The sequence below is a fragment of the Xiphias gladius genome, chromosome 8, assembly GCF_016859285.1.
Source record: "Xiphias gladius isolate SHS-SW01 ecotype Sanya breed wild chromosome 8, ASM1685928v1, whole genome shotgun sequence".
NCBI classification, from domain to species: Eukaryota; Metazoa; Chordata; class Actinopteri; order Istiophoriformes; family Xiphiidae; genus Xiphias; species Xiphias gladius.
The window spans coordinates 21,026,765-21,054,651 of NC_053407.1; the positions used below are offsets into that span (position 1 = coordinate 21,026,765).

The window sequence follows — 27,887 nt, forward strand, 5'->3', positions numbered from 1 at the left end:
TCCACCTAGCCATGAACACAATAGCCCATGTTGCATCACAAATCCCTTAACCTTTACAGATACAGACAACCAGCGTTTGTTTTTGCAATTGCGAATAGTTTGGGCGGTTTGTAAAGAGATGACAAGCATATCCTCTATTGTTTGCACAGAACATACAGTGAGTCCACCATACATTGACATGCATTAACCTCTGTGGTTCAAAGAGGACGAGTCGAGCAATGCAGTGATATGACAGAGCTGTGGAGAATCACATAAAGAAGCTACTGGACACACCAGACAATGGACTTCTAAAAACAGCAGCAGACAATATCATTCATCTGGTCATCAAGTTTTAATGCTATCAGTGCCTTTAATTAGGTGGACATGTTCACTGGGTAACTACAGCAAAAGAAAGCTTACAGGAACTGTCCTCTCTTCACCCATATCCATAGAGCCCTACTGAAAAATTGATTGGCTAATAACACACACTGAAAGGTCCAGTCCCTTGCACCCAGCACGCCTCAACATCCTCCATCTTCACGTCACTTGACACGAAACACAGCAATAAGTCACTGAGGTAGGATACAGATTTTGCATTATTAATTCAAAGGGAACATGTAAACTATCTGCTGTGTTAAGAGAAGCAGGGCCAAGTTCCAAGAAGCGGGATTACTGAGAATTCTTGAAAGGTTTTTTGAGTAAAACTCAGAGCCTCATCAAGTCTGTAATGTAGACTGATACGAGTACAAAAGAGCTGCTCCAGGTTTTACTCTGCCAAGCTATCCAGATCATTTAGTAAACCTGCTTCTTGGAAGAGTTCCAGTGTGGGACAAAAAACGTGTTCCTCCTCAGTCAAATTGCGGATTAGTGCACCTGAGGAGGTAGAAGACAACATGTTTACAAGAGTCCAGTGGTAACCTCACTATCGAATGTGCATTTGGTCAGTTTCAGCGGTAACAGGTTACTTGAGCCTGGTCAACGAACACCTCAGAATCATTACTCACTCTAAAGGGGACTTTGAATGACACAGGCCAAGAGTTGATTAGCTTGGTACATTTTTTAAACTATAGGATGTTTCTCCCTGTGACGACTATGAATTCTCCCATTTATGTCTGTCTGAATGCTTAACAAACTGATTACCTGGCTCAGAATTTATGTAGACTATTTCGTCATTTTTCACTGTTGCTGTATTTTAAGGATTTTTGCAGGAATGACACACATGAAAACACTCCCCAGTACTTTTTAATTAAGAGTTCCAGCTAAACATACTCACCCCAAACACAGGCAGTGCTACAGATAATACTTACCCTCTTCATCCACACAGAAAGCCTATTATAATGCAGACTGCTGACCTCCCAAATTTTCCTAACATGACTGCTGTCCAAAATCCTAACACAAAAACAAAATGCAGCACACTGAGTCTGGAAAGCTGAATTTGATTCTTGTGAGAACAACTTTACATGAAAATTACATAAAGAAGATAAATACTGGGAATCAGCTCCATCAATTCTCACTGATATTGTCAATCAAAATGAAAGCTCAATTGTAAATGTGTAAATAACAGGGAAACATGATCGCAAGATGTTTTTATTGTCAAATGACTTGACCATCGTTTTCCATCCACATTAATATGTCCAAAAGATCGAATCCATGAATTTTGAAGTGCCGCCCATGATAGCCTTCTTGGTACTTTCTATATACAAATCTATATACACAATTACTTCAGATCCACGTGATGTCAAATAGTTGACAAGTGATGCTGCCCTATCCTTTGGATTGGCAAACATAAGAAATCAAGGTTTAACCTTTAGCAATAACAACATCTCACAAATCAATTCACATTATGACAAGTTTTTTTTCCTCATAATTATTAGAAAATAAAAAAGCATGGCCATGTAGGAAAGCAGTGGAAAACAAACCATTCAGATTCCTTCGAAGTACAAACAAGATCTGCAGAAAAGGAAAGGCTTGGAGGCAATGAAGCATAAAATACTATGTACAATAAAAAGCACAATCTACTATGCAGGATTCAAGGGTTCATTCCTGAATGGCCAAATATTGGTGGGCTCGCTTGCCATTGGAGTTGATTTAATGTTGTCCTCTTTGAGTTGTTCTGTACTGACTGGTTACTAAGGTGTCAGAAGTAGGAGCAAGGTAAGAGTGAAAACAAAATTCACATAGGATGCTGTGTCATAAATCCAGCATGTTATGACCACTCAGTGACCAGTCTGCAAAGCACTCTGATTGGTTGGCTGTTGAGTTTTCACAGTCCAATGTTGCTGTTACAAATGGCACAGTGTGTCAGACACCAGAGACCGCTTGGCTATTATAATCAGTGGACTCCATTTTGAGGATATAAGGGATGATGCTGTCAATCTGCACGTTGCCAATGAGCCCAGCGAAAAACAGCTCCTCAGTGACAGCTGCACTTATCAGCCTGAGGGCAGGAAGACGCAGCAACAGCTTGGATAACCTGGGAGTAACGAGGGGAAAAGAAGACATAAAATTTAAGCATATGTAGCAAGTAAACTATATTTAGCAGGTAGAATTTAGGATGATACCTTTTGATGTAATTCTATATTAGTCCATCATTGTTGGTTTTATGTAGTATAGAAGTAAACACGACTAACCGATAGGAGTCTTCTGGGTAGGTCCTGGTCACATAGTCCTGCAGCTCCATGTAAGCCTTCTCCTGGAACCTCTCGATCTGTGGTGTGTTATCTATGCCTGGATGATCTGGTACAAAAACAACAAATGCACACAGCCAGACATGAGTCTATGAACATTTGGCCATCTGTACCACTTTTATTCTTGAGTTCCAACATGCTAAGGATTCTGCCCTAATACAAAAAAGAACTTGAAAATGCAATTTTCACTTTTTAAAATGGCCAGTTATCCACGCACCAGGACTAAAGAGAACAATGGCTTTGAGGTAGGCATATTCATAAGAGTCTGGGGACAGCTTGGACATGCTGTTACAGAACTCCTGCATCCTCCAAATATGCTCCATTACTAGTTTTACTCGCTCTGGGGACAGCTTCTCTGTAGGAGACAAAAAAACAAGACAAAAAGACAAGTTTACAGGAGACAAGGATGTTGTTTTTTTTTTAGAAAATTCAGGACAAACTGTGCCACAAAAAATGAACATGACAGATGTAAAATCTCAGTTTATTAGAATATGCTTCGGGTCTGTAAAAGTTAATTGCTTTCTCCTTAGTATCACACTGAACACTGTTTGCACTTTTAAAATTGTATTCAAGCGAAAAAAAAAAATTTGCAGGCAGGCAGCAAGAGAGCTCTCCTACCTTCCTGTAAGCTGGTCTGCAGATGGCTGATAATGGCACTTAAGATGGTACCAACATTCATAACGTTGGAACACTGTGCCAGACCCAGGGCAAAAAGTTCATTCCAGCAGGCTTTCATCAAGTTAATGTCATTGTCTTGACCACTGCAAAATAAAATAAGATTAATTTGAAACTGTCATTTTACAATTGACATGTAATGACAATGATTTAAAAAGATGTATTTATGAAACAAAGACAAATCTTGTGACAAAGGCTTACCCAAGGGTTTGAAAGGCAGGTATGGAGCGTGCCCAGTGCATAGAGAGAAAAAGTAAGCGGGAAGCTGACTCACAGATGTAGTTGACATTGAGGTACTCTGGCACAGGCAAAGGCATCATAAGCTGTAGGAACAAATTGTAAAGCAGGGGGCGAGGACACGACTTAATGGTTGATTAGAAAACTGTGTAACTCAGTAAAAATTAGCACCTTTTTTTTGTTTCAGTTGGATTTCATCCTGAGGGTCACAGTCAGTAGCTGTACTTTTACCTTGAAAGGGATATGGCTGTCAGAGAGTAGAGGTCCCTCCAACTCCACTACCGGACCCGACTGGTCCCCTGACATCAGCTGCATTGTGGCCTCCAAGGAGTCCCCTGCTGAGCCATCACCAGGGTGCAGCACCTTGGCCAGGGTGTCAAAAGCTCTAACAATACACAAAATGTGAAGATCCACGTTTTGATTTACGCATCTCATATATTGTAGCTTGCAGAGAAACAGGAACTCTAGGATACAACTCAAAGCACAGCATTGCACCCCTGGCACAGGCCAAGATAGCACATTTTTGATTGACTACAGCCCAATCTAATTAAGCCCTTAAAAGCGAAGTCAGAAACCACATGGCCCTACAGGAAATTCTATTAAAGCTTTGTGACAAACAGAAAAAACAGCAAACAGCCCCTGGGTTTCTTTCTGGTGCTCATGTAGAACTCCACTAGCTGTATCAGCTGTATCAACTTATTCAGAAACCAGTGGTCAGTATCAAAGCCTCTTGTCTGATTATGACATCTCCCTCACCGAGTAATATCACTTGCGGTTTGCTCATCTCCTTGGATGTCTGTCATCGAGCTGTCGCCATTGCTAAGCGTTTCAACTCCCACCAGATCATTGCCACTGTCACTTGCCTCCCTGGTCTTATTGAGGTGGGCGAGGGATGTGACTACGTTTGCCAGCGTACCAAGGTCACCTTGAGATGGGTCATCCTGCTGAGGAGGGCAGTGTAATTATCAAACATGCTTCAAAAATACAAAGTTTGTATTTGTTTGCAATGCCCTGCTTCAGATTAGCAAAATGACAGTGCTCATTACTTAACTGCTTCCAGAAACAAAGACAAAAAATGGTCCACAACTCACAGATGTTAAGACACATGTACTATTAATGTACAAGCAGTTAATGTTTTGTTAAATTTAAGTCAAATTGAAATTCAAATTGTATGTCAATCTGATGTATATAAAACCTTAATATTATTATTTTTGGCTTTTGTATTTAAGGACAGAATAACATGAGATATTTAAATGTACTGTAATTTGAATGCATCAGTTACCTTGTCAGGGGATGCTGGGATCAAGATGGTATTTTCCATCTTGGAGAAAGGTTGTTGGATGTTGAGCAACATGCTTGACTCAAGCAAACTTGTAGACCTACAGTTAGAGATTTGACATTTCATATATCACATTGTATCACATGCAGTATAATAATTACTACTAGATGTACAGAACAGTTGGGCGTCTTGGTTCATGTAAAGTGATAAAAGTCATCACTCAAACTATAACCAGTTTATTTGTTACACATGTACAATCTAATTTAATTCAATCGAATGCCCTGGCAAAAAAATCCCATCTTTCTTAAGCTTATAATGGTCAGATAATGACCCCGTGTCAGAGTGGTGCTAATTCACCTCTATGGTCATTTTGAGGCTATAGTTAGTGCTAATATTGTATCACTTTGAGAGGCGTTTCTAATTTCCTTTCTCCATCATGTACAGAAATGAGGAAAACAAATCACTTGAGACAACTTTCAATATGATGCAGTCCAATACAATGTCATACTTCTTAGAAATGTAACAAAGATATTATTTATAGCAGGGATATTTATCATGCTGTATTAGACTGTACAGGTGTATCCAATAATCTGGTAAATTAGTGTATCATATTTTGTTAAGTGGCATGTACCTAGCAGTTTCCTTGTCAGATACAAAAGTGGGCGTGGCAGCCAGAGGGCTACAAAGGTTCTTGCGGATGTAGATCTTCTCAGTGGAGGCAGCACAGTTGACAGATTTCTCTCTGGTGGTCACTTCCACAGGCTTTCTCTCACACTGCACAGCTAAAACACAAAACAAAGACATCAAACCTTATTTTTGCTACTCCTAAATAACATATCCAAAACTGTATACATTGACTACTACAGTCGCTTACAATCCTGTTTCATGCCCAGAGCTATGCAGCGCTGCAGTCGACAGTACTGGCATCGGTTTCGGTGAAGCTTGTTGATGGCACACTCTCCGGAGCCCCTGCATGTATATACCAGGTTCTTCCTAATACTGCGTTTGAAGAAGCCCTTACAGCCCTCACAACTGACAGCTCCGTAATGACGCCCTGAGAGAGGAGAGAGAACACAGGGTCGGATTAGTGAACACTTGCTCATGTGTTACAGAAAAATAATAATGTTAAAGCAAATTCAACTTTCCTACCTGAGGCCTTATCCCCACAAACAACGCAGTACTCAACCACTGGCTTCGCAATAGACTGGTCTGAGCCTTCAGTCACAAACTGGGAAACAACCCAAGACAATGGAATAATTTAATACAGCAAACATAGGATTAAGTTTAGACTGGCTAAACACGTTCATGCTTCAGTCATAAGACCTTTCATTAACTTGTTTATCAAAAATGACTGAAAGAAGTCACTAATATCCTCTGGCAATACCTGAATCTGCTGCCCAGCTAGTTCAGGGGAGGCAAACAACAGCTGGTTAACCCCAGAGCCATCTGGAGTAGCTAGGATGACCTTGTTGGGTGAGCCATCTTGCTTGGCCAGGATCACCTTCCCACCAGGGGAATAGTCAGCATTTGCTAGAATAAACTGCTGCTTTCCGGGAGAGGATGGCTCAAGAGCTGTGACGATCTGGATCTTCTGGCCAGTCTGCTGATCTGTTACAATCTGTTACAAACAAAAAAATCAACACATGAGGGAGTGTTGTCTGTAGATGTAAATGTGGGGTTAAGCTAATTCATGTGCACATTCTGCACATGTGTTCATTCAAACACAATTAAAACAGAATAACAGTCTCTAGTGGTGCACAGGCTGTCACATCACCTGGATTCTGTGTCCTAAAGCCATGTTGTTGTCTGTTGACACAAGCTGAATCCTCTGAGTCTGTCCATCCATTCTGATACTGTACACACCTTCTTCCACTGCTCTTCACATCAGTGCCCCATGAGGCATGCACGCCTGTAGAGAGAGCATATATATTTCATAAAAAACAAGATCCCAGAAGTCTTGCTAGATATTGAATAATGCAGACAACTGTGTGTGTGTGTGGGGGGGGGGTTTAAATATACAAAGGCGACGGCAGTCCGTCTTCAGGTGAAATAATATTATCAATTTATTTCTTGAGCATATAGGCAAACAGACAGCCCAACGCATATCGACTCTAGGGTCTGAGAACCTACTGAAGACCTAGAGTCAATACACGTTGGTCTGTTTGTTTGCCTATATGCTTGAGGACCCTAATGAAGACCTAGAGTCGATACGTGTTGGTCTGTTTGTTTGCCTGTACGGTCGAGGAAAAAATTAGTAATCATTTCACCTTAAGACGGAGTGCCTTAGTTTTTTCCACAGATGTCTGCATTATTCAATATCTACCAAGACTTCTGGGATCTTGTTTTTTATACTTCTACCTGCTACAAGTATAAAGATCACCTGTTGGATCAGCCGGAGCCATGCAGTGCGTCCTCCCTCCGTTGAAAAATATATTTACTTTATGTCTTATTAATGCAAATGATGGGTCAGGACAGGGAATACCGCCAAGTATATGGATTCTCTAATTTTCTTACTGTCAGCAATGCAGTTCTTACCGACATTGGGGACTATTTTTAGCAGATTTGTAAATATTAAGTGGACTTGGAAGTAGCCAATTTACAGAAGCCGGGCGTATGTGTGTGATTGACTCACAAGAAACTACAGTGCTCAAGGTAATGTAGGAATATGTCAGCGAAAGGGGATAAATATGCTTTTTTTAATAGTTCTGGAAAATGGTGGAGGTGTATGATGCAGAGGAATAAGCACTGTCAGGCTACATTGACAAAACTCACCAACAGGATCAATTATCTCTTTGTTTTAGTGTTTTCATGGAGATTTGATTATGATTAAAAAGAAAAAAAAAACAGACAATCACTAGTCTTATCCTTAAACGATGTTTGAGTTCTGTGTTTAATTAAGATCCCATAAAAAATTTCATAAAACTTTCACCTCAAGTGTAAATAGCATTTTATGTACTGCTGTTTGTGGCGGGACCCTCAGCTCCAACTCAGATTGCTAGATACACTATATCACAGTTCAGGGTTGTTATTAAGATGAACACTAAGAGTGAATATGCCTTACATAACACTTAACTAACGTTGCAGCTACTCTTATTATTCCTCACGTTTATTAGTTTACCTCTCCCTTTAGCCGGAAAACTTTATCGATATTTCTAAACGATGTTTAGAGCAACCAAAATCAAAACTAGCTTGAAATTATCTGTAATGAACCAACCGGTAAAGTACAAATTTCTGGTCCATCATATTGCATATCACTAACTAATGTTAGTTTGTGGCCTATGCTAACCAATCTAGCCGACGCTAGCTTGAAACTGCACTATTGCTGGCCCTGTTTTAAAATACAGCTTAATTTAACTGTAATGCGTCTACAGATAAGCAGTAAAGCTGTAGTAGTAACTCAGACAAGCTCTTGACAGCCAGCTATTTAAAATCGATACGGAAGATAAAGGTATTTCTTTTCCTGTGGGTGAAAGGTCAACATTGAAGGGTTAAAGCATGCTAGGGTTCAAGGCCCGTGATGCCGACTCGTAGAGTCAACGGCAGGACTTCGGTTTTGACAACTGGGCGGAATTCGCACTAATTTTTGCACTGGATTTCCACATCTATCGGCACTTTAGCAAAACAGCTGATGATTTAACACTACGGGGCGCCGCTGTCGCATTCACGTCTAAAACAATGATGTGGATGTTTAGTTTGCGGAGACTGGTTAGCAAAGCTAGCGCACCAGCTAACATCAGATAGCAGTAACACCGTTAGCTGACGCGGCTGAGCATGTTGGCTAACTAGCATGTCCATTAACAGTGTTCCTGTTGCCGAATTGCCTCAACAGCTACACGTAAACGTTTGCTAGAGAAGCAGCAATGTGGGTGCTCACACATACCAACATTATAACATACCTACCAAATGTAATTTTTATGCGCCGGGCGTCGGACGACAATGCTAACAAGCTAGGCTAGCCTTTGCTAGCTGGTAGCTAATGGCAGCTTCCCTGCTGTAGACCTACTGAACATTCCCTCCCTTCCTGTGTTACCGGCAAGTCGTGTCCCTTTCATGAAACTATCATGCGTCCACATTAATAAATATTTCTTACCTGTCGAGAAGCTTTTAGGTCAGATAATGTATTGCTTTCAATAAGTTAATATTTTAACTGTTTGCTGCAGTTGGTGGGAGGGTCAGAGTTCGTGACCTTTTTTTCATCAATAAACGGCTTATGCACATGCGCAGTTAGTTAGCCGCCGTCCACAGCCTGCGCTGGTTTGTGATGGTGTACACCTGTCAAAATGTTATTATTTTCCTATTTGGCTTCAGTTTTTACAGGATTAATTACATATCTGTGGAAATCACAAGCGCAGCACGCAGTATATAATGAGAAAGTTGAATAATCCACTTCGCTGAACGCACCTCAACAGTTCTGCATGAAGTGAACCTGCTGCCACATAGACAGTTAGTCAAAGCAAAAAAATAATGCTGCTTCAATGTTGTGCTCATTAAGAAGTACTGGTACCACAGCACTGTACTTAGGAGTAATTAAAACGTAATCAGAATAATAGCTACTCTTAGAGAAGAGTAGGCAACGTCATTGGATTTAACATTATGGTACCACTTTCTGAGAAGGCACCATTTATAAAGGGTTTGTCAGTTGTGATTAATGGCTTTATAGAATGATTGATACATGATCAGATCAGTTCTAAGTCATTAATACTACATCAAAACCTGGTATCTTCTGGGTTCATTTGGGGGACCCTCCAATGGACTGTTTGGCCACAACTGAAAAAGTGCCACAGAGCATCTGGACCAGAATCCATTTATCAACTAATACAGAGTTTGACTAGCTGTTGATGTACGCACAAAACTTAAAATAGTACAGATGTCGAGAGAACAATGTGGTAAATATGTAATGTTCATGGTAAGAGCTGTTTTTATTATTTATTATTTTATTTTAAGTTAATAAGTTCCCGATTTGTTGCTTGAATAAAGACTCGTGCATCGGTGTGCCCTGTTTAAATTTAATGATTTGGTAGCAACATAGTTGTACGTTTCTGTTCAGTAACAATGCAGTTATAAATGTTGTCGAACCAATAATGAATACTTAGGGTTTCACAACTTTTTTTAATAGGTCATCAGATTTGCAGTTATCAATGTTAGTATGACATTATTAAAGGGTCTCGGGTTTCTGGATTTCTACCAAGCCATTAGCAAAAGTTAGTCATCTGCATTTATAAATATTTATAATTATGGGTTCTAAAATCCTTTAAATCTGAAGCTATAAATGTTAACTAGCAGTTTATAGACGGATTTCGGTCCAATGTCCTCCAGCCTTTTCCAGAAGATACATGGTAAAACAGTCCATTGGAGAGGTATTCCTAATGAATCAAAGAGCTGAAAAGACAAGCAAGGTGTTGTACCAGAGGGGTTTTCCACAACATGGCAACCCCAAAAGCTGTTCTAATTAATTCCTTATAACTGATCTATAAAGTATTAACACTAATAAATTTATTAATTACAGTCTATTAAATCTTTATAAATGGTGCATTTGCAAAAAATGGTGCATGCAAAAGGCAGAGTTCAGGCTTTATTGTTTTAAATTAAAAAAAAAAAAAAAGATAATACAATGAACAATGTCCAATCAACTTCATGCTCTTCAGTGGCTCTTCAGGGCTCCGCAGCTACATAATTACTGGTCTTCCTGCAACAGCAACCAAGTTTTAACACTGAAATGGATGTGATTTCTAAGTACAGTATTTCATTAATACTTAAAAATATCATCTATGTGAAAAGCTATTCAGTTACAGCAACACAAGTATTCATATTATTTATTTCCCCATTTGCTGACTACTAAAACACATTGCTCTTCCACTATTTTAAATGCAAAGGCAAATTGTTTGTTCCTCTTTGCTCAACTGACCATGACAAAAGAAAAAGTTAAACAAAAAAGAAGTAAAAACAAGATTCATGGAAATTTGATAACATTTCATTTACAACCATCTATATTTACAGATGATAAGCGTGTAGGGATATAATCTATTTACAGCCATTTGAGTGACTTAAGTGCAAAACACATTTTGGTACAGTTTTGTCAAAGTACAGTTAGTATATGTCCAAACAGTGACTATTCCCCTAATACACCATTAAGACTTTAGTTGATACTCAAAGTTACAGAAAGGCTTAATAATGTAAGGTGAAAGTGCACATCTTGTGTTCCATAGCCAACTTCACAATTGTGAAATAAAGCAATTATTCCCAAAAAACAAAAAAACATCTACATGATTTGTTTTGACCACTGATGATTATTGGGTAAATATGGATCAAAATGATATGAAAGTTTTTATTACAAATCTATAGACAATGGGCTTTTATTGACAAATCTGTGCAATGGAGATCCAAGCAGGTTCCTAGACAATTAAATAAAAATGTGGTGACAAAATCAGAGCTCAAAAGTCTAAAATGGCTACAGATGGTAGTGGAATAATTCTTAAGATGTAGCCAAAACTACATAAAACCTGGTGGAAAAGATTCACGTTGACATACAAAAACAAAATGGGTAATTACAACCTTCACAGGAGTGCTCTGAAAATAATGTAAAAGGTAACTACAGTAAATCTGATAAAGGCAATAAAATATGTGTGTATTTAATTTCAATGCAACTAATATGGTGTCTCCAGGTGCTTTTTGCAGAAGAGAGCACTGAGGTAAAACATTTTCAGGCAAGGGCAAGAAAGTATGTTGAATAACTTCACACATGGTCTGAAGGTACTAAAGTACAGTGGCTTCTTTGAATGAGTTGATCCATCTGTTAAAAAAAAAAAAGAAAACATCATTAGTATTGTTATTGCTGTCATCATATACAACAATGAGTAGCATCCCTCTTGATACTGTACCTCTGGGCTGTTTGTACGTCATCAGCTTTAAAATTGTAATAAAGTGTGTTTTTGTGGTAGAGCTTAAACTGTAACTTCTGAGATGAATCTACTTTCAACATAAATCCTAACAGGGGCTGACTCTCTAAGGCTGCAACATCCTGCATGAAGACACAATAAAGGATAGATGTTAGATTCACATGACATCAGATCCTATTGGTCCAATTATAACATGACGATAGCCTTTTATTGAGACAGGTAGGATACTTTACCTCACTTGCAGCATACGTGTACAAGACTTTGTCTTTGATGACGAACCACAGCCTCTTCCCCTGCTTCTTATTGCCCTTGGACCTCTGCAGATATCCACTCATGGAGGAGTTGTCTGTGTTTGCTGACACCTGAAACAAGTAAAACCCATCTGATGAGTTTTCTGGTCGTTATAAACAACAATGCATCCTGATCAGGACAATGCATCAGCCACCTCTTTGAGCGCCGCAGGTATCTTCTTCTGCTTCCTAGAGAAAGCAAAGGTAGTTCTGCTTCCTGGGGATACAGCTGCTGATAGGGACCTTTCACCTGATGAACAGAGATATGCAACATGCAGTGGCTTAATACACAGAAAAGACAGAGAAAAGAAGGTATGTCTGTGTCTAATTCATAGTGATGTTTCAGTCTTAGGCAACATAAAAATATAAGGATGACAGTGTCTTGTCATTGCAATGTTAGGAAGGAAGGAAGCTACTCTCACTTTTCTGCTGCACAAGAACAAGGAAACACTGGTCACACACTCGTGCTAACTGGTTCTTTAGGTATTCAAGACAGTGTTTGTTGGAGGAACAGGACTGGCACACCACCTGATGGGATGAGAAAGCATATGATACAAAACTTTTCTCTCTTTTTTTTTTTTTTTTACAACAGCAATTGTAATGTGATCTGCTGTCCTGTTTTTAAAGGAATAATTAGACATTTTGAGTAATATGCTCATTCACTTTCTTGTCAAGAGTTAGATGAGAAGATCCATATCAATATTTGTCTGTACAGTAAATATGAAACTATCACCAACAGCAGGTTGCTGTAAACATGACAATTTGCCCTTTTACGGGGGCTTACGTGTCGGACTCTTTCTTTGCCAGGACCAGTGACTTCCTGGAGTTCTACTGTGTCTACTGTCGCCAGGAAGCCAGCGGATGCTAAACTCGTTTAGTTTTTGTACAATTGAAACAAACAAGATATAACGTGCTAATTAGTGAGCTTTACAGGTGCTGGTAGGCCACTTTTTGTCACCTCACCTTTCCACATGCACGGCAGTGGTGTCTCCTCCACGTTAGAGAGAACTCACAGGTGCAGATCATGCACATGGTGGTGCGCGGGTCAGGGATCCATATTGGGGCCTTGGATCCCAAAGGAGCACCATCACTACTATCCCTCAGTTCTGCCTGGATATTAGTAAAAAACACGCTCACTGCTCATATATACACCATTAAATACACTCTTTAGTTTTGATCACCCTAACATCAGCTTATACTTTGCAAACAGGGAACATTTGAGGTGTATTTTTGAGGTTGTCTTACCTCTTCTGGAGGTTTGCCAGATATAAAACTGATCTTCTTCCTGGTGTAGTCACCGATCGCTGTGGAAATGGCCTCAAGCCATTCATCCCGCTCTGTGGCTGAACTGCAGGAAGAGAAAACAAAGTGTAACGACACACCTACACAGCATTGACAGACCTATGCACTACAAAGAGAAACACAGGATGGCTATTACGTAATGAATTATAAAAGAGATACCTTTTGTTTCGGATCATTACCTTGCAGAGAGAATGAAGGAGCGCTCCACACTCTCAATGTTCAGCTCATTCTGATAGGCCTCTTGGCTTGGTTTGCTAACCTGTAATTATTTTAACTGTGAGCAGTGATGGCAGCGTATGTCTTCTCTAGTGATAATATGCATGTAAAAAGATGAAAAATGCAAGAAAATTAAAAAAAAGAAGTTCTCACCTTCATCCCAGCCAGACACAGCATGTTGTTGAGCTTGTACTGGCCTGACTGAACAGGAGTGGTGTACAGCAACGTGTCATTAAACTAGGAGAAATGACATAGAAACATCATTTACATTCGGTCATTATCTAATACACTACAGAGGAGCTCAGAGTAGGACGATGAAAAGACTGGCAGAAATGAATTGATTTTATGTTTTGGTTTTTTTTTTGTTTTTGGGTTCATTCTCCAGCAGTGCTTTGATAAAAGATAACTGCAAAGTTTGGGTAAGTATAATCAAAGGCTGGATCACCTTTGAGCCTTGACCCCAGGACAGTCGAGAGTCTCTGATAGGATCCTCACAGCAGCACAAAAACACAGCGATACAAATATGTATTGACCATATAATCCGTTGAAATGAACCCAACTAAAAATGAAGCCAGAATGAGCATCTCTCGGGGCCAGCATCTGATCATAATGTTCCCTCACAGAAGCATTTGGAGCAGAGGGAGTGTGGGACAGTGTAGACTGGGCAGATGACAAGGTCATTAAAGCGTTACCATGATCATGTTCTGAAAGCATGAAGTAGGAGAAGGACAAACAGATATATGTACTGTACCAGGAAGAACATTCGGGGCTGCATGACCTTCCTGGCCAGCTTCATCAGGACACCCTCTTTCAGGAAGATCTGGAGCGCAAAAATGTGACAAGACCACATTAAGTCATGTTTGTTGTTTCACGTTTAATTCAATGAGACAGTTAAGGAACAGTCCTAAAGGCCATAAACCATTTGGTTGATAAACGTTTACAGCTAATAGTGTTGTAGTTCTGCTAATGTGGTTTCCTGTTCATCATAATAATCAGTACTTTATTATGATTATTATATAATTATTTCATTATAATGACAAGAAGCTTTAATGTTACAGCTTAAAAAATTGAATAACTGATGCAATATGCAATATCAGTTAACAGTCTGAATCAGCTGTCACTCTTTCATAAATTCAATTGATGGATTCTAAGTTTCCATTTCACTTTGCTCCTTAGAAACAGGACCCTGTGAGGACCCTAAGGACCTTGAGGTTATATTGTTTTGTCAGCTGCTATTTTCAAAGTCAAGAAGGAACTCTGGAACTTAACTATTAAGCTAACAAGGACAAGAAGTCCTTCAAGTGGCAGAAAAATGGAAGTTTAAACATCGACTACTCCACGAGGAACACGATTGAAAGCTCCAGCTACTAAATGGATCTTAAAGTGAGATTGAGTTCTCAACTTTATTAATTTTACTGCTTCATCTGAAACATGTATTAATATTTATGGAAAAGGGCTTTGGTGATTAATGTAAATGAAGTGTATTTCTTAACGTAACACAATCTAATTTAGATACATTTTCTAATGGTCAACATGTAAAATAGTAAAGCACAATAAGAAAAAAAACAAACAAAAAAAAACACAACTCTAAGAAACATATATCAGGCCTTACCCGCCCAGGCTGGACTATCTCATGGTGGCCATTCAGACTGCACTGCACCTGGATCAGCTTCTGGAAATTATCCTGAGATTTAAAAAAAAAAAAAAAAAGGTGAATATCAGCAACCTGTATAGAACATTTAATCAACCTGTTAAGAAAATGTGCTGATTGTAAAATTTTAATTGGCTCTCACCCCATGTTTCATGATGTCGTTGGCGTGATTGGCCACCTCTTTTACCAGAGCAAGGGCAGCTGAGTGTAAAAAAATATCACATACATGAAAGACAATGTTTCAATTCCACTGTCACCATCACTTGAATTTAAAGTACACAGATTCAAAAGATCCTTTGTTTACCCTGTGTGTCCTTGTAATCATCTGAGTCTTCATTCAGGTTTTTCAGATAGTCTGAAACAAAATTGCAAACATTTCAAAGTCAAGTTCAACAGTGCAACCAAACAAGTGAAAAACTACTTTGTACAGTGGGTCACAAGGGCTCATTGTTGTGTAGTAAATTCCTGGAATGTAATCGGAAATTAAAACCCAGGATAAAAAGGTCAGCAGGTGCTTGCATAATGCAATTATACAAGAGTGACGTGAGGAACATTCTTCGCATTTTGGCACCGAACGATCGCCCCTGATGCATTAGACTCATGACACACTAAGCCCACTCATGTTAAAGCTTGTGTTATGTCACTCAATCTGGTTTGGGCTGCACTTCAAAAATCTTATTAGATGAGGATTTAAGAAGCAAGACAGAACTATTAACTTCTTTTTTTTCTGTACACCAGGGGGCGACATGATGCCTATAATGAGATAATACAGGCTGGTCAAAAATGCAATGTTTAGGAGCCCATAACCACAAGGATGAATTGATTTGGGTTTAAATAAGGCTTGACTTTGACTTCAGAATGATATTATGTTGATTCATTTAAAGCTGTGAAAGTGACACTTCATCAGAAGTACCTGTGAGCAGCAGCTGATACTGTGGAATCCTCTGAACGGGCTTGAGTAGGTAATGCTTCAGAGCCAAGTTGGCACAGCGTGGACTGGCCTTGGACAGAGAATGATAGGCTTCACAAATGACACAGTTTTCAGGGACAAATACACATGCATGTCCTCTACACATACATAAACAAAGAAGCCTAACTGACCCAAAGGGACTCCCCCACCACCACCACCACCACCACCAGACCGAGAAAACAGGTTGAACAAGCATTGTTACCTCAAATTCCCGTACTACAGCTCCAAATGCTGGGTTCTTCTTACTCTGCTCTTCCAGCAGAGCCACATTCTTGTCAAACTCGCGGATGTATGTGGAGTACATCTTCAGATAGGGCCCTTTCTTCAGGAAAATGTCTGCTAGCTGCGCATTTTCATCCCTGTACACAGAATAAAGTAGAATGAGATAGACTACAGGCTGTGGCACAACACTTTCTTGAGTACACATGAGTAACTAAGCTGTAGAATACACTGTGGTAAATTATATATTTCAGTATGAATAATTTCACAATAATATTTTGTACTGCTTTAGAATCAAGACTTATTATTAGTATTACTCCAACAGTTATTATCTCATTATCATTTAAAGCACTTTAACTAATATTATTTATGAGTAACATTAAAGATGATTATTCATGTTCCCCTTTCCTGGAGTTCTGACCTGCCACTGTTTTACTGGCACAGTAGTGAGTCCAACAGTAACAGGTGTAACACTGCAACAGAGTAGATGTGGGTACCAACAAAACCGAGCAATGCAATAAAAACACTCGACTTCTCTCTCTCTGGCTTCACATGATACTCTGATCATAGTCTATTGTACAGCTTAAGTAAACAACATAAACGAATAAGGTAAACTAAGAAAATAAAGTTGATCAAAATGTAATGTGTACAGCATTTAGGTTAAGTGTATCATGAGCAATGCCTGTGGAAAACCAGATATTTCAGGAATATGGTTTTCCGCAGGTACATACATAATGCCCAACAAGTATGTTTACACCCAGACATTACACCCACATCTAATCGTTAAGCATTTCATTCCTAAACCAGGGACAACAGTATGTTGCTACAACAGTCTCCACCCTTTCTAGGAAAGCCTTTGGAACCTGGCTGGGGGGGTTTGCTCATTCAGGCACAACAGTGAGTGCCTAGTGAGGTCAGATAAGGCCTGGCGGTTGTTATTCAAGTTCATCCCACAGGTGTTGGGTTGGGGCTGAGGTCAGGGCTCTGCGATGGATTCATTCAAGTTGGAACAATTTTGCTTTTTTCACTTAAGAGATTTCTGTATTCCTTTTTTTCCTCTGTGCTCTTCGAACTGATTTGAAGCGGACGGAGCTTAGTAGGAAAAATGTGGTACTTTCGTGTACCAATCAGGATTTATGCTATGTTCACATCCTATGGGTAGTGGGTGGATTAAATTTGTACTACTATCTAAAGATGTTTTTTTTTTTTTTTTAATTTTAAAATCATGAATATTTAATAATATGGAGATAAATGAATGCTTAAGATTCTAGGCTAAGTTTTAAGGGGCTTTAAGACTTCCTTTAACTTGAACAAGGGGCAGAGCACAAACCAGTCACAGACCAAAAGTACACAAATGTATGGAGACAGATGTCCACATACTTTTGTGCCATACGGTGTTCCTGTATCTATTGCTCTTGGTTTCAGTAAGAGTGATCAATAAATAAAAATGTAAAAACCCTTTTTTTTGACTCTGCTGTACCATTTGGCCAATCTGTGCTTCAGCTCTCTCAGCAAGTCTTGGTTGAGTTCGTAGAGTTGTGGGAGGTAATACAGGATCTGGTTGAGAGGACGCTCCTCAATCACAGGCTTCCCATTCTGACGAGATGCTTTAGACACGGCATCACGGAAGTCCTGTGGGTCAGACAGTCAGACAGATAAAGAGTTGGATGGTGAAATTAAGGAACTCAGGCACACTGGGGAAAACCCAGAGTATGGTTCTTATCGAACTTTAGATTTTCTTGAAAATGCAATTCAGTCTGAGATCATTCAATGAAGTCCAAGAAATGAACTAAAAAAAATAAAAATAAAAAATACAGGTTTAAAATTCGTCTTTTGTGCAAAATCAAGTAACATGGTCCCAGAAAAAACACTATAAATTAGATAAGCTCCAGGAACCTTAAGTATGAAAGTTAAAGAAAGAGAAATACTGCTGACCTATGACCTACACACACACACACACACACCTGACTTCCATTAAGCATCCTCAGATTTCCAGGATACAGTGAATCAGGACTAGAAAAAAAAAAACGAGCACAGAAGAGCCCGAGGGCGCCGTTTCTGCTCCTCTTTCTGATGACGTGGCGTTTTCTTTGGCGGTTTACGTGGACACATGGCAAATAAAACTGCTTACAGACTGGGCGCCCAGTAGAGAGCTCCTGTGATCTCTTCCTACTACAACAGCTGTCAGTGATGGAGGTGGGTCATGTGGTTATTACAAAAGACATGGATGATTCGTAAGATAAAAAAAGAATCAGCAGTAGGTGAATATTTGTTAGTAATGTTGCGTGAAGTGGGCACAATCACTGATTGACTTTGGCTGATTTTCATGATTTCAGATAAAGATGACATACTCTTCGAAGGTATGAGAATATTCTTTGAACAGTACAGTTTACGAGGGTTTTGAAAGCTCATCAGACTCACCAACATTACATTTTCATCAAGCTAAAAGTCAAAGTTGTAACTATTTTTTCTGTTGCTGGGAAGTCAGCATTTTGGAGACAGTAGGTTTTCACCAGACAGCAACAGAACAAAGAGCATAGCACTCGCATGGCTAAAAATATAGTTCAACTGAGAACTGATAAAAATAACAATAACAAATGTTGTGTTATCATCCATCCGTTCGTGGAAAGCTGGATGACTGCCTGCTAAAGATGGAGAATGAACATATACTAAGTCACCTCCACATTCCTGCTATGACTGTTCCTCATTACTAGACTCCATTCCCCTACAGTCTGCAGAGACCCAAGCACTTCCTGTCTGTGCTCTGCAGTGAGGAGCCATCGCTTGTGTCTCGGTCCTACTACGTTCTCGTTTCTTGACCTTTGTCTCTCCAAACATCTGCTCACATGACTGTACTCTTGTCCAACAAAAAAAAAAAAAAAATGGAAGAAAAATAGCAAAAAGGACTTTAACTTTCACGTGTAGGACTTTAACTTTGAGGTAAAGCACCACTGCAAAACACAAAAGTGCGTCGCACTGGGTTGCATAACAGCAGTACTCGTCAACCTTCTATGAATCAGACATGTGTAATCAAGGCCGTGTCTGTTGCTTACATAATACAACTTTTGCCATTCCTCTTTGTGCTTGCCAGTTTTTAAAGTTTAAACCGTCTATCAGGCTTACGCGACCAACCATTGTCTGTGTTTGTAGTCGTGATTAAATTACTTAAGAGATGAAGTCGTTTTTTAATGAACTGTCTTTGTTTTTAGTCGTTTGGCAATGCTGGTCTGTCAGTCAGTTGGTACACCACTTTGGTCCGGACCGAAATATTTCAACAACTATCGGATGGACTGATGTGAAATTTTGTACAGACATTCATGGCTCCCAGAGGATGAATCTCACTGACACAGGTGATCCCCTGACCTTTCCTTTAGCGCCACCATGAGGTTGACATTTGTGCTTTTGAGTGAAATGTCTTGACAACCACTGGATGGATAATTGTCATGAATTTTAGCACATACATTCAAGTTCCCCACAGCATGAGTTGTAATAACCATCAGGTCAAAATTTGAATTTGTCCATAAACTTTGGTTTATGACCAGATATCTATAAAAACTAAAACTAACTTTAGCATGCTAACACACAACGCTAAACATGGTCATTATACCTGCCTAACATCACCATGTAGCATAGCATTGTCATTATGAGCATGTTAGCATGGTGATGTTCGCAGCATTTAGCTCAAAGCACTGATGTGAAGACTCACAGAGCCACTGGCCCTTATTTTATAGACTGCCTTAGTTTTGACTGATCTGGTTTGACAACAGATACTGCTACTACTTCTTGTTGTACTTGTTACCCTACATTGCGTTTTGTCATGTGTCACAAACATTTTGAGGGAAGTAGAGGAAAGAAACCAGATTATCATATCCTTTTGCTGGCTTCGACCCATTCAAGATTCAATTTCTCAAAAACACCACAAGGAGACAACACGACTCCTTTTAAGTGTATTGTTACCGTCAGATCGCACCACCACTGAAAGTCAGAGGAAAACCATGAGGAATGTGAACTGCGAGGGCAGGACTGAGGGGAGTTGGGTCTGCAAACAGTCTTATCCTGCATGGGGTGTGCCCCAGTGGTTAGCATAATCAAACGCATATGGAGAATGCGGGCTCTCACAGTGGACTAGCACTAGATAAAACATATACAGAATAACACCAGCCTCTGGTCTTATCACAGCAAAAATGGGGCCTGTTTTTGTGTGAAGCAAATAACACTAAAGGGTGGTGTGTGGGGGTTCTTACAACATGAAGCAGCTTCAGGACATCAACAAACCTAGAAAAACAATGGGAAAAGTTCAATTAGTAATGATGCATAAGGAAAGTAATAAAGTTAAGAGTCATTCCCTCTAAGTACAAGAAAAAATGTGTTTTCTCACTTACCTCTGGTGTTATCTAGCCATGCTGAAAATTGTGGTTTTTGCCAAGGCTTTGAGATTTCTGTCTCTACCCAATACAATGTGGTTGAATGGAATTTTGCCTTTGGTGCTCACAGCAGAAAAAAATTGCAACAGACAAATATCTGTCCAAAGCAATGCACTTTGTTTTACATAATATACAGACCGTGCTGTGAGTTTTCATTTTATAGTGGCATTTGATTATTATCCAGAGTAATGGGATCACCGTTAGTAGATTGAGATACTGCTGATGAATTTCTAAATGTCAAATTGTCTGTATTGTGAGAACCACAAACAACATTCCTTTCATCTCAAATGAACTGGGGTCAAGGCACAAATCTCGATATCCGATATCTCAAAGCCTGGGTAACTAAAACCAAAACTATCTTCATGGCTGGATACCATTAGTAGTAAGTGAGAAAATGTTGGGATTTTTCTGTTTGTAGTTTGACCGAACCTATGCTTTGAGAAAAAAAAAAAATTAAGACTCTTACACACTCTCAGAGCTCATGATTTCTGTAGCGATGTGGTGAATCTTGCTCTTCTTCTGTCCACTCTGCGTCTAGCAACGGTGCAAAAACACAGACTTTGATTAAAATGCATTAAAAAACAAGGCTCATAACAAAACTACTCACAGAAAATACATGCATCATAATACACTCAGTTGCTACTTAATTAGCTAGTAGAGGATGTACTTTAAACTGTATTGTATTAAACAGAGAGGTGTTCCTGTTATTTATCTTTCCCTCATTTAAATAAACGGGGTGGACAAAATAATAGAAACACCTGTCAGTATAACACAATACAATTCGACAGCGCCACACCATGCAGCCTCCAAAATGATCATACAGTTGGGTCGACACCTCTCTAAAACATTTTCAATAAAAACTGAAAATTATAACTGCCACGAAGGGAGGATTTATTGCTGTTGTATAAGACTGCATTACCATTAGCTAGGTGTACCCAATAAACTGGCAACTGACTGTATACTCGGGAAGATTTTCTGTTTGCTAGAGAATTTTTGCTTGAGCGTATTTGTTATACATGAGGTCAATGAAAATGAGGGAACAAATTGTCAAATAAGAAGTTTTCCCTGTAGGTCCCAGAGAAAACCATCATCGCTCAGATCTTGTACAGGACAAACCCTGTGAGATGATTCCAGAAAATATTTCTGAGCACATCAGGGGACTAAAGTCATAAGTCATAAACAGTGTCTCCTCTCCTCACCGCACTCTCCTCTGGTTGCTCAGGGTCTCCTTTACTTGAGATGGAGCTGCTATCGTCCTCATCCTCCTCACCCGAGGACGAGGTGCTGGCTGCAACATCATCATCCGAGGGGCCTTCACCCAGGGGTGCCACTTCCTCATTGGCAGACCTTCTGTTAAAAAGGGCAGGATGTTAGGGTCGGGGAAGAACCGAGACAGATGCCGAGGATGAGTAAACTGTGCAGGTGTTGTTTACACACAGAGGCAGCTCCAGGCATTTATTAAAAACACTGAATGCAGCAAACCATGACACACCTTTAGTCATTCAAATGGCACATGATTAGAACAAAAAGAAGGCTACAAGAAAGTGAGGATGTTATTTATAGAAGAGGGGAAAAGATGAGGTTGAAATAAAAACACCTATGTCAGCATATCATCTGTGGAAGTATGTCTTTTTGTCAGCCCAGCAGAATTCAAACATTTCCTGCTCTGATCAAGGGGGAGTCATAAAAAAGAACACACAGGAAAGGGAGCACTTGACGCAGCCGGAAAAAACATTTAATGATTATCATCAACACTGTCACATAAAACTAGTCTTGGCCCAGCTGTGTGCCTCGGGTCACGGAGCAGTAGTTTGGATAAATGCGGTCAAATCCAAGAGAAGCAAACTCCAAACCAAACACAAACCACTCATCACAGTCATCACACCCTTTGTTAATTCAGTCTTGCATCTAAAAAAATGACTTGATATGAAGAGATGAAAAGAAAGTGCACCAAAGAGAAACTACAAATCTAAAATACCACAATTCCCTGAGGGAGCACTACATGTGAAACGACGGCACCTCCCTGAACAAAACTGCAGAAAAAGAAATAGACCACGGCTAAGCAGCAAACCAAGTAAGCCAGAGTCAATGGGTCTTACTGTGACATGTTTACAATAGCTGTTGCATTTGTGACTGGTCTCTGTTTGCAAGCTGCTCAACGTGTTTTCAACATGTGATTGTTTGCACTGTTTGAACTAAAGAGGGGCGACACGCTAAGCCTCTGAGACGCAGAGTGTACAGTTACACAAACTGAAATCCTATTTTTCCAACTGACTTCTGCTCGCTAGTCGGTAATAACACGGCATATATTCTTTACGTAGGGTAATTACAAACATCACTCCCAGGAATACTAATAACACAAACGTACTCAAAGTTTAATTGAGCTAATTAAACACCAAACTGGCTGGTGAAGACAAACTTTTTAAGGGTCAGTTCATCTAAAATCATATTTTCTCACCTTGTCAACAGCTACTGTATATCTGTCTGTGTAGATTTTTCTATTTATTTTTTATTTTTTTAATTCTAGGATTTGAGGATTTAAAGTTACAATGTCAACAATGTCCCTGTTCCTCTGTTTAATTCACAGACCTCACTGTCAGTTTAATCTCTTTGATAAAAACGAGTTTCGCTTAAAAACTACTAACAGCAGGCTCTGATGATTATGCAGAGTAACAGGAACATGGTTTCTGGAAAGACACACTGCTTAATTAGCAGCACAAATGGAATTTTAACAACTCCATTGTGTTTGAGTGACGGCAAAAATCTCAGTGACAGATGTCTCAAAACCTGGACTGTTGGTGGATGAATTGACCCTTTAACAAGTGAAACACTTTCAGTTTAAGTGCCAACTCTGATAATAACTATTGTATGAAGTATGTATTTAAAAATTGTATCTAAATTTTTAGGTCAACCCCCATTCCCTCAACAATTGAAGGGCTCTGCAGGCACGCGTGTCACAATACCTGTCCAACTCCTCAAACAGGAATCTTTAACAAAAGACAATGTGAAATGCTTCTCAGTGATCTTCTATTTTTATATATAGATGATACAGAGTCACACTCTGTCAGTAGCTTAATACTTTACAAGCTGGTTTTAAGAAGCCTCGGGTGTTTTTCTGTACTCTTTTCAGAAAACAGGGGTAATCACCTAATGTACACTACACTCATAGCTAAGTTTAGGATGTGCTGTAGAGACAGAAATGAAAGCCACGGTAAACTACCTTTCATAGTCTGTTGGTGTCTGATACTGTTTGTGTCGAGTGTTTTTCTCAAAGGACATATATGGCTCCTGCTCCTCGTAAATGCCCTCGTCACTATACATTTCGCTGTCCCACGCTGTAGGCTGTGAGGAGGAGGCCCGAGGAGATGATCCTGTCTGTCCCACACAAAAGTTCATGTAGTCTGGTATCTCCTCATAGTGAGGGATGTTCTCATAATGAACAGCTTGATCTATTCCAGGAGAAAAATCATCTCCGTCCACGCTTTGCTCTACTCCAATCAGAGGGCAGGAGAATTTACGTTCGGATCTGAGATGCTCGGGGAAGCTCTGACATGCATCTTGGTCCTTGTCCACACTTGGTTCGTCATCATTCGCAGTGCAGTCTGGGGACTGGCCTCCTTTTGCTATCAGCTTGGGCAGCATCTTCACCGAGAGCTTCAAGTCCAGCAGTTTCCGGAAAGAGTTCCTCCTCTGTCCGTCAGAGCAAGTGAGGTCAGCACCCGAGAACGACTTGGCTCTCTGTTTGCCCAGGCTGGAACGTGAAGGCTTGATGATTCCAGCTGTTAAGAGTCTTCCGCTCGTTTTCTCATCTGAAGGCAAAGGCAGCTCCCTCATCACTCTCTCCTTCAAAACACAATCTTGTCTGGGAAGGACCTGCCTTTTCTCATTATCCCCTAATTTCCCCTGTTCTTTCTCCTCGGCGGATTCCTTCCTCTGTGTGCATGCCATCGGGCTGCTGTGTCTCTGGGGCTTCTTTGGAGGCACCTTGACCGCCCCATCCTCTGCTGCTAGAGTGATGGCAGGACGCTGGCTGATCTCCGGCTGATTGAGCGAACTGCTAGAAGGAGGACAATGTGCGAGGTTGCTGTAGACTGCCTCCTGATCTTCCTTTCCTTCCATCTCCTCCTCCACCGCCTCATCCTCCTTGTCAACTGATATCTCCATCTCATAGATGCTGCTGTCCCAACCCAGATCTTCCTCCTCCACATCCGTTGGCAGTGTCTCAGGAGCAGAGGTGTGCACTTTCTCAGGTGCAGACAGAAAAGGCTTTTTCTTGGGTGGAGGGACTGGTGGAGCACAGGCTTTTCTCGCAGAAAGAACAATCGGCTGCTTGTTTTTATTAACAGGTACACTGACAGAAAGGGATGAGCTGTCCTTCCCCTCTGATGACACCTTCACCTCTTTGACGTTAATTTCCCTCCCTTCCCGGCTTATAATCTTTTCCCTCTCCTCCTCCACCTTTTCCTGAAGAACCAGAGCAGCTGTCCTGGGTTTCCGTGGTACAGGGACGGGTTTCCTAGGGGCTGCTGGGACTGGTTTGGGTTGGGGCATGCAAGATATTTGCTCTGAGCCAAGAGCATCTTCCTCCTGACCTCGCCCAGCTGCACTCTGTGGTATTACGTTACCATTTGCCTCGTCGCTCCATGTTCTGTGGGGAAGAGACGGCCTATCGTTCACCACAGGACTGGAGGTACTGATGTCTGCGTTAAGATTTTTGTCTAAAGTCAGCATCTCTTGTAGAGGTTTATTGTTAATGAGGTGGGTATTGGTGGAGGCAGGCTGTAGACAAACATTTTGTGGAGGGTTAGCGCTCACCACCTGGCTTTTAGCAGTGTCTGTTCTCTCTCTACTGTCCACAGTACCTCGAGATGTAGGGAGAAGCTTTCTGTTTTCCTCAGTTTTACCCTTACGCGATATATTCAACTCTTTCTCCATTTTGTCTCTGCTTGGTGATGTGTTCTTGATGCACTGGCAGTTTTCCTGGCTACACAAGCAAATAGGAATAATATAATCCCAATCTGGCTTTTTGTTTTCTTGCTGTATTCCATTTTGGGAGTTCAGTAGACCAACGGTCTGAGGGTTTTCTGTTATAGATGTTTCGTGCAGGCTCTTTGAAGCCAGAGGTTTGGATTCCAAAGCAGTGGTGAGTTTGGAGAGGCAAGGTTTGGGGGCCAGTACTGGTTTAACCCTTCTCTGTTCGCCAGGAGAAGGGAGAGAGAGGCCGTTTCTTCTGGGGGTTGAGGGAGAAAGCCCTGGCCTCTGGGGCTGCACCAGCTTTGGTTTAGGGGCCACAGGTGGCTTGTGCATGCCTGAGGAGAGGAGAAACAAAAGACATGCACTTGAGATTTTGTGTTAAGTTATCTTCTATGAATCCACGCCTCAACCACACTATATCTGCTTCATCTAAAATATAGCAAAACGATTGAGGCTCTAATCTGACACAATGAAAAAAAGCACGCTCTGGATACCCAGATGGCATATTTCATCTATTTTCTCTCAGTAGTCTGACAGATGTTGCTCTAAAGGAGTTTCAGTCTTTAACTCTTTAAATCTGCTCCGTAGCATTGATCCTAACCTAGTGACAGCTTAGTGTAAAACTGTCATTAAGTACTAGACCACCTCTCCGGGGGGTTCAAATATCACATGGCTTTTGTGTCACACTGCACACGACAGCACAGTAATCCAGCTAATGGCCCATGTCAACAGGCAGAGGAGGAGGAGGAGCAGAGGGGGGATGAAGAGCGGGAGAGAAATGGAGGAGGGGGCACAGCGACTGGAAAAGAGTCACGCAAACTGGTACATCTGTCTGAACTGGTGTCATGAAATCTTCTGCGGGCAACTGGAACTGTACTATGCTGACAGGAGGGGACGTTGTTGTTGTTGTTGTTGTTGTTTTTCCCTCAGCAAATCACATATTTCCCTACTCAGCAAGCCACAGTTTGACCACTGAACAAATCTGCAAGTCTGCAAAAAACAATCTAATGTAATTTAATTTGCAGATTGTTGGCAAAGTGAGTCAGATATGTGTCAGATATGTATGCATGAGTGGCACACAGGTTCAATGCCCTAAATACTATCACACACACATTTAAAAAGCACGATTGCCAGACAATTAACTGCACAGTACAAGCGCACATAGACGGAGTCTGTTTGATCTGTTTTGTTGCGTTTTTCTTATTTATTTAGCTGGTTTAACCTAAGTTTAAAAGCCTAACCAGGGACTGGGGCAGCAAAAATTAGCTTCAGCTAGTAGGTACAAGTCGTCTGTTGCATTGTTTATTTGTATTGTGTATCTGTATGTGTAAAAAAATAAATCAGGTAACTAATAAAGAAATGGTTCAAGCGCATTTAAACTTTCCTGATTTGTAATATGTTTGGCCAGTAGGTATCACACGCACGCGCGCGCGCACACACACGCGCACACACACACACACACACACACACACGAACAAACAAACGCAGAAATCGGAGTAAAAAGTTGCCAGTCACTTACCTGAGTTCATCATCGCTTCACTCACTTCGCTTCTGTTTTGTCAGCTCTTAAAAAGGAACAAACCATCCTTCGTGTCCGGATACACTGCCGGCCGTCAACTCGAACGAGGTTACGAGCTAACGAGATCGACATTTCCTTCGCGTCTGTCCGAGCAACGCTCGACATCCCGCCGCACGCAGCTCATCCTCACTGGAGCCGCGCTGGCTGCCTGCTGGCGATATGTGCGAGCAGGCTTCCTTTTTGCTTTCGTCAACAATCCACCAGAGGTCCTCAGACTGCCGGATCAAAAAGAAAACAAAAAAAAACAAACAAACAAAGATTTAAATTAAAATGAAGTGTAGCGTTACCCAAGACTAACAAGAGTAGGAGGAAATCACGAAGGCTTTAGGTTTAGTTATTTTTGTGTGAACTACAATCGACCCCCCCCCCCCCCCATGAGATCAACATTGCCACCCAATTGCATTAAGACTTTGTACTTGCTCATCACTACGTGGGAATTTTTCCAGAGTGGCGGTACGCACACATCTTTCCCCACACATCATCGTTACTAATATTAAGAAAACTGGTGT

At 40.6% G+C, this 27,887-nt stretch overlaps 2 protein-coding genes across 4 annotated transcripts; both read right to left on the reverse strand.

Moving 5' to 3' along the window:
• Positions 1-1,550: 1,550 nt before the first annotated feature.
• On the reverse strand, positions 1,551-9,067 carry nr2c1 (nuclear receptor subfamily 2, group C, member 1). Of its 2 annotated transcripts, none has more exons than XM_040134005.1 (14): positions 8,948-9,067; positions 6,632-6,766; positions 6,242-6,475; positions 6,007-6,085; positions 5,732-5,911; positions 5,489-5,639; positions 4,861-4,957; positions 4,335-4,519; positions 3,810-3,963; positions 3,543-3,664; positions 3,285-3,427; positions 2,884-3,021; positions 2,610-2,715; positions 1,551-2,452 (listed from the first exon to the last, which is right to left on the reverse strand). In XM_040134005.1, exons 2-14 carry the CDS (start codon positions 6,701-6,703, stop codon positions 2,281-2,283), a joined length of 1,833 nt encoding a protein of 610 aa, XP_039989939.1. In that variant the 5' UTR covers positions 6,704-6,766; positions 8,948-9,067; the 3' UTR covers positions 1,551-2,280. The 2 variants fall into 2 exon arrangements, with proteins under 2 accessions (XP_039989939.1, XP_039989938.1); XM_040134004.1 differs by having other exon boundaries at positions 4,335-4,522.
• A 1,391-nt stretch (positions 9,068-10,458) lies between these two features.
• On the reverse strand, positions 10,459-27,557 carry LOC120793463 (FYVE, RhoGEF and PH domain-containing protein 6-like). 2 transcript variants are annotated; one of them, XM_040133568.1, is made up of 21 exons: positions 27,319-27,557; positions 24,046-26,134; positions 22,025-22,175; positions 21,292-21,353; positions 20,646-20,676; positions 17,882-18,033; positions 16,385-16,541; positions 16,126-16,213; positions 15,517-15,567; positions 15,355-15,413; positions 15,174-15,245; positions 14,313-14,381; positions 13,715-13,798; positions 13,525-13,604; positions 13,289-13,391; positions 13,007-13,153; positions 12,466-12,571; positions 12,199-12,293; positions 11,987-12,115; positions 11,736-11,875; positions 10,459-11,647 (listed from the first exon to the last, which is right to left on the reverse strand). In XM_040133568.1, exons 1-21 carry the CDS (start codon positions 27,329-27,331, stop codon positions 11,611-11,613), a joined length of 3,915 nt encoding a protein of 1,304 aa, XP_039989502.1. In that variant the 5' UTR covers positions 27,332-27,557; the 3' UTR covers positions 10,459-11,610. The 2 variants fall into 2 exon arrangements, with proteins under 2 accessions (XP_039989502.1, XP_039989501.1); XM_040133567.1 differs by having other exon boundaries at positions 21,292-21,359.
• Between the last annotated feature and the right edge of the window lie 330 nt (positions 27,558-27,887).

What these genes read in the sequence shown, in the direction of transcription:
- nr2c1 (XM_040134004.1), bottom strand. Translation starts at nt 6,703, where the DNA reads ATGGATGGACAGACTCAGAGGATTCAGCTTGTGTCAACAGACAACAAC. An exon ending in CTTTAGGACACAGAATCCAG is followed by an intron (nt 6,476 to 6,631) that starts GTGATGTGACAG and finishes TGTTTGTAACAG; the next exon opens with ATTGTAACAGATCAGCAGAC. An exon ending in TCTGGGCATGAAACAGGATT is followed by an intron (nt 5,640 to 5,731) that starts GTAAGCGACTGT and finishes TTTGTGTTTTAG; the next exon opens with CTGTGCAGTGTGAGAGAAAG.
- LOC120793463 (XM_040133567.1), bottom strand. An exon ending in ACACCAACAGACTATGAAAG is followed by an intron (nt 22,176 to 24,045) that starts GTAGTTTACCGT and finishes CCTTTTTAACAG; the next exon opens with AAGGTCTGCCAATGAGGAAG. An exon ending in ACACGTATGCTGCAAGTGAG is followed by an intron (nt 11,876 to 11,986) that starts GTAAAGTATCCT and finishes GTCTTCATGCAG; the next exon opens with GATGTTGCAGCCTTAGAGAG.